This window comes from Castanea sativa, chromosome 1 (genome assembly GCF_040712315.1).
Source record: "Castanea sativa cultivar Marrone di Chiusa Pesio chromosome 1, ASM4071231v1".
NCBI classification, from domain to species: domain Eukaryota; kingdom Viridiplantae; phylum Streptophyta; class Magnoliopsida; order Fagales; family Fagaceae; genus Castanea; species Castanea sativa.
In genome coordinates this window covers 55204066-55215481 of record NC_134013.1, presented here as the reverse complement: position 1 = coordinate 55215481, position 11416 = coordinate 55204066, and the positions used below count along the sequence as shown (strand labels likewise).

Genomic DNA, 11416 nt, shown 5'->3' with positions numbered 1-11416 from the left:
GATCGAGATCGAGCAGATATAAAGTGACGGATAGTCTAGCAGAACGACACGAGTGCACAATATAAATGACGGATGCGCTCTGATTGCAAATCTTTTATAGGAGGACGAGAATGAAGGAAGAAAAGACAGGCTTTTATAGAAAGAAGGGCACGGAATACGAAGGGACACCTTGTTTCAGGAGAACAGCAAATCAATAAGGGCCACGTGTCCTTCGTCATAAATAAACCTAGACCGTCATGTCTCAATAGGATGCCATAAGGACGACTGCCACTCCATGAATCTGTCTGGTATTTAGCGACGGATTCAAGGAGTGAGGGGGCAACTGAAGAGGATAAAAGTATGAGACGGATATTTCTTTAAGAAGAACGACGGAGTGAGGTCGACGGATTGATACCGCAAGGATACCTATAGGACGGATATAACATTTGGTATCCGTCCAGTATGATTAGTTGTCATAAATTCTTAATTGTACGCTACACGATATGTTTGACGTGGCTTTACTTGATCTCCACACAAGCATGCACGCTTGGAGTTCTTGCGTTACACGTTTGACCATAATAAAAAGACTCCTATATGGAAAAGAGCTCAAGAAGGAATGGAGAGTAAAAAGAAATATTATCCTAAAAGGAAAAGGACTCCTGACCAAGGCAGAAATGATAACCCTACACCAATATAAATACTCCAGAAACCCTAGCATCAAGGTACGCATAATAAACTCGACTCTGGCACTCTAGGGTTGTAAAAAAAAAGACTCTAACTTGACCTTCGGAGGGTTTTTGGCCGGCACCACATCGGTGCTCTCTTTTAGGTCCTCTATTTTCTTTTTGCAGGTGTTGCTTTGGTTTGAGGAGTGCTGGCAACTTACTGGTGATTTTTTTGGCATCATCAAAAAATATTGTGGATATAGCATTTTTTGGACACAACCTCTGTCTAATGCATTGAACATAAGCTTAACCGACATTTCTTTAATCTTATTGATATGTAATTATGTATAACAACAAATAAAATCTAATTATTTAGCAAAAATTCAAATTGAATGCTCTATATCTAAAAAGAATAAAATATCACAAAACTACGAGTTAAAAAAAAAAAAGTTTATATTGTTATCATTTATTTGCAAAATAATTTTAAACATATATATATATATATATGTGTGTGTGTGTGTTTCGATCTTTGCTGAAGAATGTTTCGATCTTAGTACCATTGGAATATTGTCTTTGTTTATTGAGCTATCTCCACCAACTTTTCCCTGTTTGTTCCAAACAGTTATAATTCTGTTTATAAAATATATGTCCCTTTTACATTTAGGAAGTTAGTTTTGTTGTTGTTGTTGTTGTCTTTTTTTTTTTTTTTTTTTTTTTTAATCATTCGTCGATACAGAGTATGTCAAAGAGAGACATCCAACATGCTCACAGCTGCACTACTATTTTGTCTTAAATACAGTGTCAAACTGACTCAAACACTAGTTTTATCAATTGCTATTTCTATTTTTTGAATTCATTCGTGTTGTAAGTCATTGTTGTTTAATTTTGTTTTGACTTACATGGTAAATCATATTACTTATTAATTGATTTTTAGATTGTTCACGGAATCACAAATAATAGTTTTATTTGGATAATAGTTATAAGAAGTTAAGAACTAAATAGAAATCACACAGTATTCACAAGCCAAATGCACTAATAGAAATTGAGAGAGAGAGAGATGTTGACATTATTACTCATTGTCACGTGTCTTCAACACATCCATCCATTCAATGTCACACATTTTCGCCAAGAGTCACTCCATTTCACAAAGGGTAACAACTTTTCGGTATAAGCTGAATTAGGCCTACTCAAAAAAAAAAAAAAAAATGTGCATCCTTAATGCAGTGATCATTTCACAAGTATAAGTGTTTGTGAGATGTAAGAGGTAAGAGTCGGGGTTCAAGCCTCCAAAATAGAATTTCACACACATATACACTTAAATTAAGTTAAGAGTAAAATTTGTATCTTATATATATATATATATATATATATATATGTATGTATGTATATATGTATGTATGTATATTAGGCCTACTCATTTGGGTTCAACCCAACCCGAATTATCTAACAATCATCTTATTAATTAGTTCTTAGATTTTGATTCTTCAACCAGTAAAGATAAAAAATTATAGTACCACAAACTAAGTCACAAATATTCACATGTCTGATTGTATCATTTCACAAGTATAAGTGTTTGTGAGATGTAAGAGGTAAGGGTCGGGGTTCAAGTCTCCAAGAAAGAGTTTCACACACATATACACTTAAATTAGGTTAAGAATAAAATTTATATCTTGTATATATTAGGCCTACTCATTTGGGTTCAACCCAACCCAAATTATCTAACAATCATCTTTTTAATTAGTTCTTAGATTTTGATTCTTCAACTAGTAAAGATAAAAAATTATAGTACCATAAACTAAGTCACAAATATTCACATGTTTGATTGTGAATGATGGAAAAAAACTAGTGGTCCATGTAAAAATGACAAGTCGCACTAAATATTACTGGTTTTTTTTTTTTCTTTCATCCAATTAAGACCTCCTTGATTGATTTCCTTCCTATTTTCTTAAAAAAAAAAAAAACCAAGTTACACTTTATTAAAAAAAATAATCATAGATTCATAATTGACTCCAACAACATATGTGAAATTGGATTCAAAAGAAAAGATATCTTTATATCTGACCCTTACTTTTTGGTTGACTCTTGTTCAGAACGATCCTATCAATGTATTTATGGTGCAAGAGAAGACTTGTCCTGTGATTGGGATTGTTTATTTGAACGTTATCGATCATATTCATACGCGGGTGTCCAAATCAAAACTCCAAAAGGTTGACTATTGGTGTGATTCACGGCCACGGTTTGGACTTTAGACTAGAATGTATGCGGTTTGTACTGTTGCAATAATTTATCAATAACTTGCTTTAAACTGTTCTTATAGCAGTTTGGTCCACGGGAACAAGGCTTTCTGGGTTATAAGTTATAACAGTATATTGTAGACCAAACTTGGATCTTTGACTCACTTCATAGTCACACAATGAAAAAATATCCTCATTCTGTGATAATATGGAACACTATAAATTCAAGTCTTTTTATTTTTTTTAATAGAGCTTCAGTCCGTAGCCTTCGCTTCTTATAATTGTGTTTTTTATCATTAAACTAAAACATCAATCGAGTTTTTGTATAAATAAAAATTAAACCCCATATCTCCTATGCATTTATAAGAAACTTTATCAGTTGACGAGCCGAGCTACGCTACTACATCAACACGCAAACGTCCTTGTCCACTTTAAAAATAATCTCTAGCATGAAGTGCGTTCTCGTATATAAACCCTCTCCATTAATTGGAAATTAATGAATTAGCATAATTCATATTAAAAATTACACATCTAAAGATGTATTCAATGTCACATTTATTTAAAAAATTTAATAACATGACATTTTGTATACTGTTACATTTAAAAAATTAAAATTTCAACCTTGAAATGAATTATCTCTATTTCTAGTGAAATAGAGAAGATCAATTCCCCATTGAAACCTATGATGATTTGGCTTCATAGATTTTGTAAAATTAAAAATTAAAAATTGAAAATCGAGCATTATAGGATAATAACAATATGATGAAAGATTAGGATAAAACTCATTACTTTCCTTAGATTATTTTTAATAATTATAAACCCTACTACCACTAGCCTCTTAAAAAAAAAAAAAAAACTCTTCTATTACCAGCATTAACCACTCAATTTTATTTGATCGTGGCATTAATTAAAGTTTGTGCCAGAACTTCACTCATAATATTATTTAATCAAAAGTTTGTTTATTTCAATACAAATAATATTGTGATAAACCCCCCATAATATATATATTGTGGGGATGATTGGCCCAGTAGTATATATTGGGTCAGGGGCTCGGTCCGAGGACGCCTAATTTTCCGAGGATGGGTAAACATTGTTATGGAGGTTGGCATTAATGAATAAAATGAGTCTAGTTATGATGATATGAGAAGGGGGTCCAAGGAGAGATACCTCATCGGCTGAGCGAAGCAGAGGTCAGAAGGTATGGACTGCCATCTAGGAGCAACGTTCTAGGATGTTGGCATTGATGAATAAAATAAGTCTAGTTATGATGATATGAGAAGGGGGTCCAAGGAGAGATGCCTCCTCGGCTGAGCGAAGCGGAGGTCAGAAGGTATGGACTGCCATCTAGGAGCAACGTTTTAGGAGATTCTATTGATAAGGATATACATCACAAAAGCACAGGATAAAAGAAAGTTTTGAAATATCTTAGAGAAAGCTGCTACTACTGCATTGAATACTCTGCAGCTAACTTTCTGGCCGCATTAATGAGGAAGTGATACCTGAACAGTAGTTTTCAACCTAAACAGTAGTTTTCAACCTAAACAGTGGTTTTCAGCCTTACAGCTATTCCCAAAGATTTCAAGAAGGTGCTGATAGGACAAGGATCAACACCAGCAATTTGATCTACATGTGGAGGGTCAAGATAAAAGGGGGAATGTAGTATAAAGTAGGGGGAGGATACTAAGAGAAGGGGATCGGAGAAAAAGAAAGAGAAAAACACTGTAGAGTCAAGAACAACACTTGTAATCAGTCCCAAAATAATCTGATATAAGAATCAACCTTAGTCCGAGGACGATTTTCTTTAGATAAAATCAGTTCATCTTTATTCTATTGTCATTTTTGCTCACTATGATCATTGTCGAATCTCATTAGAACCTAGTTTTCTAATCCACTCTCTACGAATTTATTGTATTGGGCTCTTTGAACTTATTCCCTTTCTTACTTTGGGCTTAGGTACAAAAATTGTCGCCTTTTATATATATATATATATACATAACCAGAGATGTGGTAACATAGTTACAACTTGCAACTGATAAAAAGAATAAATTTGGTAGCCAATAGTCTTTTATATTAATTGGCAAATACGTGAAGCTCATGTGTTCAAATAAGCTTCATATATTCATAATACTTTTTTTATTATAATTTATTGATATAAATAAATACATATTTTAAAAAGACTTTGAACGAGCTTCACGTACGTATTCAATAATACTTTTTTTATATATAAAAAGAATCCAATAAGACTTAACATGAAGACATTCATCTACTCTCACATATGAGCATCATTTAAACACAAAATAAATATCAAACTACCCTTCAAACAAGCTTATTCCATGTTCTTCTGACCTTCACTCCTTCACTCCCCACATGAGAAGACCCTTGGGTCAACCAAACCATTTATTGGTGGACAATAATTGTTAACCACTTATTTGATAAGTAATGCATCCCTTATTTGATAATGAAGAGACTTGTTCATATTGTTCTTAACCCAAACCGAAACTTGATTTGGTGTAAATTTTGGGTCATTCAGTTACCTATTCAACTAATGAGTGTCTGTATCAAAAAAAAACTAGTGAGTGTCATTGGTTGAACTAGATTTATTAAAATTGAAGTAACTTGTCCAAGTTGAAGGTGTTACAAAGAACTCATCAATTTTGATTACATTTAATTGGGTCATATACTTCAACAATCTAATAAAAGAATAAAGTCAAGGCAAGCACTGTATCATCTATATCCGGCTAGCCAAGTTGGTATGTGTTTAATAATTATGTTTTTCACACACAGGAAACATTAAAAACAAAACAGAAACAAAAACAAAAGCAACAAAGTAAACGTAAATAGGTAACAAGAGTTCACAAAAGAATATGAGCGAATTTCCAATAATTTATTTTTATTATTATTATTATTATCCAAAGCCAAAGAAAATCCAATTATAATTTAATTGGATTTTCAATTTTGCGTCATGTGTCCCATATAATTTTTTATTTTGCGCCAAGTGAATTATTGAGTATAAAAATTAAACAGTCCAAATGCAATTAGATTTTAAATTGGATTTCAATTAGAGTCTAATTTTTCACCATGTGTCTATTTTTTTTTTTTAAATTTTTGTGGCAAGTGAATTATTAGGTGAAAAAATCAAAGAGTCTAAATCCAATTAAATTATAAATCATATATATATATAATGAGAAATTATTACATATTTTAGAAATGTACAATTTAAAAAAGTGTAAGCTAGTACTATGTATAATTTGAATATCTTTAAAAAAAAAGTATAATCGTGATTATTTTTAATTATACTCATGTATATGCACAAGACTAGACACTAGTTATAATAAAATCATGAGTATAAAATCCACTTTCTTGAGGAACAAAATGATTAAAATCCACTACATAATGATAAATAAATAAAAAATCATCATTGTGTTGAGATACTTAATCAACAATGAATCTCATATAATTTGGTGGAAGAATCCACTTGTGCTTCAAGTGCTACTAAAATCGAAGTCAACAACGTAATCAATTTATCTACAAAGTCAATTAAGCAGTGTCTAAAACGACAACAACAAAAAAAAAAAAAAAAAAAAAAAAAAAAAAGAAGGAAAAAGTCAATTACAAGTAGTTCCATGAATTGGAGAACAAGTAAAAAAAAAAAAAAAAGAGTTCCAAGGAAAACTTCTAGGCTTCTAAAATACAAATAATTTATGTGGGAGGGTACTTCCTCCACAATTTGCCAACTAAAGTTAGCTAATAACTAGTACTATTGAAAAATATTTTACTTTTCTTGTACATATATTCCCTAAATTCCCCTACTCGTTTATTGGCTGCTTCTGTCTTTCCTTCCTCCCCTAGATGAAGTTTCTTCGTAACCTTCACCTTTTATAAACGTGTTGCTTAAAGCCCTTAAAAACACTGCCAAAACAAAACAAATCGCAATCACAAAAACCAATACCATCAGCATCTGCAAACCAAACGCGTAGGCCTCCACAACAATCTAATCTCTTCGTATTATTTTTAAAACAACGAAAAGTCAAGTCACCGTCAAAGACTCAAAGCCTTTCACACACCGCGTTCACACTTACTTACACGTTTCCTGCGACCGGTTTTAAATATTTAAACCCCCCAACCCCGTCTTCATTTCTCCTCAACAACAACTACAACAACAAAAACTTTCAAGCCCATTTTTCGTGTTCTCATTCAGGCATTTCTTCAAACACTTTCACACTACTGTTTCAATTTCCTCCGTTTTCTCACTCTTGTTATGGAAATTACCTCGTTCCCATTTCTTAATCAGGAGGATTTTTCGCATTTCTTAACTTCGTTTCAAGAGATGGACAATGTCAATGTGAACGGCAACAACAACAGCAACAACAATAACAATAAAAAGAGGCGACGAAAAGGCGAAGACTTCAACTACTACGACGACGACGACGAAGAAACCAAAAAGAAGAGCAACGGTTTTACGGATATACTCGCTTCAATCATGTTGCTTGATGAGGAGGAGAAGCAAGAGCAAGAGCTGTGGTTCACGGAGGATCAGCAAGACAAGGCCTTATTTGACTTCAACCAAAACCAAAGGACTCAAGCTATGGATGATTACCATGTCCAAATGCAAAGTCATTACTCTGATTTAGATCAATTTGACGAGTCAAGGAAAGCCAAGCGAGCTCGTCGCTCTGCTTTTGCTATTACTTCAACAGTTGCAACAGCAGCAGCTGCAGCTGATAATTCCGCGTCGAGTTCTCCGCCGAAGCCGGGCTCTGCAGCCACACCCCACCGCAGGTTGTGGGTGAAGGACAGGTCTAAAGACTGGTGGGATCAATTTAGCAGTCCGGATTTTCCTGATGAGGAGTTTCACCGCGCCTTTCGGATGAGCAAGGCGACGTTTCAAATGATCTGTGACGAACTGGATTCGGTCGTCATGAAGAAAAACACAATGCTGCGTGATGCCATTCCTGTCCGCACGCGTGTTGCTGTGTGCATATGGAGATTGGCTACTGGGGAGCCATTGAGGCTTGTGTCTAGGCGATTCGGGCTAGGCATTTCGACTTGCCACAAGCTTGTTCTTGAGGTTTGTTCGGCTATTAAGGGTGTTCTGATGTCGAAATTTCTTCACTGGCCTGATGAGAATAAGATTGAGATTGATAAGGAAGAGTTCAAATCGATTTCGGGGATACCCAACGTTGGTGGTTCAATGTACACTACTCATATTCCTATTATAGCGCCCAAGAATAACGTGGCCTCTTATTTTAATAAGAGGCATACGGAGAGGAATCAGAAGACATCGTATTCGATTACGGTTCAGGGGATTGTTGATCCCAAAGGTGTGTTCACTGATGTTTGTATTGGCTATCCAGGTTCAATGTCTGATGACCAGGTGTTGGAGAAGTCTGCTTTGAGTCAGAGAGGGAATATGGGGCTTTTGAAGGATGTTTGGATTGTTGGGAATTCTGGGTACCCATTGACGGATTGGGTTTTGGTTCCTTATACACACCAAAACCTCACTTGGTGTCAGCATGCTTTCAATGAGAAGATTGGGGAGGTTCAAAGGGTTGCTAAGGAAGCATTTGCGAGGTTGAAAGGAAGGTGGTCTTGCTTGCAGAAGAGAACAGAGGTGAAACTCCAAGATTTGCCAGTGGTTCTTGGGGCTTGTTGTGTGTTGCATAACATCTGTGAGATGAGAAATGAAGGGCTGGAACCAGAACTGAAGTATGAGATTTTTGATGATGAAATGGTTGCTGAGAATGGCTTGAGGTCTGCGAATGCTCTACAGGCTAGAGATCAGATTGCTCATGATTTGTTACATCATGGCCAAGCAGGCACTCGTTATAGTTGATCATTATTTTAGTTAGCTATAGTTAGTTAGAGTTTCACGTATTGTGCTTTGTCTTTGATTGTTGTCATTCTTTTTAGCTATGGCTTCTTGTAGTCAGTCATATTTGTACAATAAAAGGATGGGGTTTTTGTGTATATTATTTTTGGCCATCTAAATAAATGATTGATAGCTTTTGTTATAAACGATGCAATCTCTTTCTGTTTTAATCCGCATGATGTTACTGTAGAAGTAGAAGAGAATTCCTTTTTATCAATTTTTATGTAGATTTGCTTCGTGTCCATGGGACCCCACCCCATTAGAGAAGAGAAATGCATTGCAGATTTGCAGGTCCCTACAACTAGGTTTGACAAAATTATTAGTCAAGGAACATCTGAGCCCCATTGTTTTTCTGATGTAACAGTTCCACATATGATGTCTGAATTTATCAAGAACTCTGTCCTACCTTTTATGTCTGATTGCAACGCGTTTTTTCTGCAGATGCATTGTAATTATATTCTCTTTTGTCTCACTATCTTTGACCTTTAGTTTTGTTGTTTGAGCTAAGCAAATTGTTTCTTTTTATGTCATTTGACTTTAAAGGTAGCCTTTCTTGGCATTGATAGGGGCGAGAGTCGAAAGTGATTGACTCAATTATCAATTTATCAGTCTTTACATCTGTTAACCATGCATATGTGTTGATTTGTTGAACCAGTCACCCCTACTAGATGGAAGACTTTTCATTCTCTCTCTTTTTGGATGATAAGAACTAGATGGAAGATTTCAAGATTCTGTAAGAGCAAATGAGCAATGTCTTATGCCTTAAGAAGAATTTCAGACAATTTTTGTTGTATGTTAATCAGTGTAATGTGTATCTTTCTTCTGACACCAGTTCGGTTTTCTGCACGATTTTAGAAGGTCTGCCCTCAAAATAGTGGCGTTCAGAAACAATTCCAAGTCATCAAATGGAGGTTTTCCATTATGCTTTGTAATTAGATTTTTAGGTGCAAACGAGTTGGTTTTAAAATTTGGAATGAATTTTTTGCCTTTGACCTGCCTTGAAGTAGCAGCTGCAGACTTGAGCTCATATCCCCCTTCTTAAAAGCTGATTGAGTTGCAGAGGATATAGCATAGATGGTGATAATAAGTAACGTTTAATAAAGTGACAATAATCTGGTTAATAGTAACTAGAGAAGTAACAAGCAATAACTATTAGGTTTAGCATTTCAAAGTGAATACAAATCATTTGTGATCTGTCCCACTTTTTGTTTTCTATTTTATGTTCTACTAATTATAACCTGAAGTGTATTAATTTGACTTTTCTTATAAATGTATCAAAGTTTAAAATAGAGAAAAAAAAAAAAAAAAAGAAGTCATATCATAATTAGTGGAGTATAAGATTTGTATTCAGTTTAACATTTCATGTACACCTTGTTATTTAAAATAGAACAGGACGATCTTGTATGTTTTTGTTAGGTAGATTTGTTTTCTTATCATCTTATGTACTCATTTTTGGATGGTTTGTCAACAACATTAAAATTTAGAACATCTTTCATTTCTATTTTGTTTTAATCTCCACCCCATAAAATCTCTCTCTCTCTCTCTCTCTCTCTCAATTGTAAGTCAAGTAAAATTTAGAAATCCAAGTTCTAAAGTTTCACAAGATTCCTCCCATTCTTCTTTAAAATTATAACAATACTGCCAAAGGATCATTATTTAAAAAATAAAAGGATGATTTCATGCCTTATATCAGATTAGATCACAAACAGACAAAATATATTGTTGGTTTTTTTAATTATTGGGGAAGAATTTGTATTCAACTAAAAGATAACTTAGATAAGTGGTCCTTCTACGCGACACATGTCTTTAGGGTACCAATCAAAAATTTGACACGTCCCATTCAAAAATTTGATACAAAAAAAGATAGACGCCAAAGATATTCTCGAACTAGTGTATGTTGTGTTCTCATTCTATTGGCTATAAAGTCCACCCACTGATTAACATTTCTTGCAACTGAATTTGGAAATTTCCTAGTCTCCTCAAAATTAGAATTATCTTTTGGAAATGTGCTCACGAAAGGGTCCCCACACGTTGCCTAATTTTCTCTCCATCTTCGATTGTACTCTCGACGTAGAGAGGTGAAAACCATTTACCCATTTTAAGAGGCTACTTCGGGCAAAAATGTTTGAATTACTTTATATGATCAAATTCCTTCTCACATGTTTTAATTGAAAATTGAAAATTTATTAACTTTTTAAAGAAAAAGAGATCGGACTTTGATGTGATAAGCCGATGACAAATTCCTTTTTATCAAAAACTGCAAAGCTCATATTTAAATACAACAAAAATCTGTCTCTTCAAAAAAAGAAAAAGGTAAGATTATTTGTTAATTATTTCTCTTAAATTCGATAAAAGCTACAATTTCACTCAATATAATTTTATTGAACATGTATTGGATTCTATTTTCTTTTTATATCCTTTGTGTTTGCAAAATTTTCAAAAGATCGTATATTATTATAGTTATATCATCAATCAAATTTTTAATTTTTTTAGTTTTTGTAATATAAAATTTGCATAAAAAATAAGTTTATGAATCAAATAATAAATAGTATCTGATTGACATGAAATTTTACATGTGTGTTAACTATTAAGAACATGAAGAGAATGCAATCCAACATTTAGATTTTCAAAATTTGTAACTATGTTAATTATTTTAGCGGGAGTTGAAG

The 11416-nt window shown here is 33.7% G+C and overlaps 1 protein-coding gene across 1 annotated transcript; it reads left to right on the top strand.

Moving 5' to 3' along the window:
- Nucleotides 1-7011: 7011 nt before the first annotated feature.
- On the top strand, nt 7012-8893 carry LOC142622479 (protein ALP1-like). The gene has a single exon (XM_075795952.1). It carries the CDS (start codon nt 7137-7139, stop codon nt 8709-8711), a length of 1575 nt encoding a protein of 524 aa, XP_075652067.1. The 5' UTR covers nt 7012-7136; the 3' UTR covers nt 8712-8893.
- The last annotated feature ends 2523 nt before the right edge of the window (nt 8894-11416 follow it).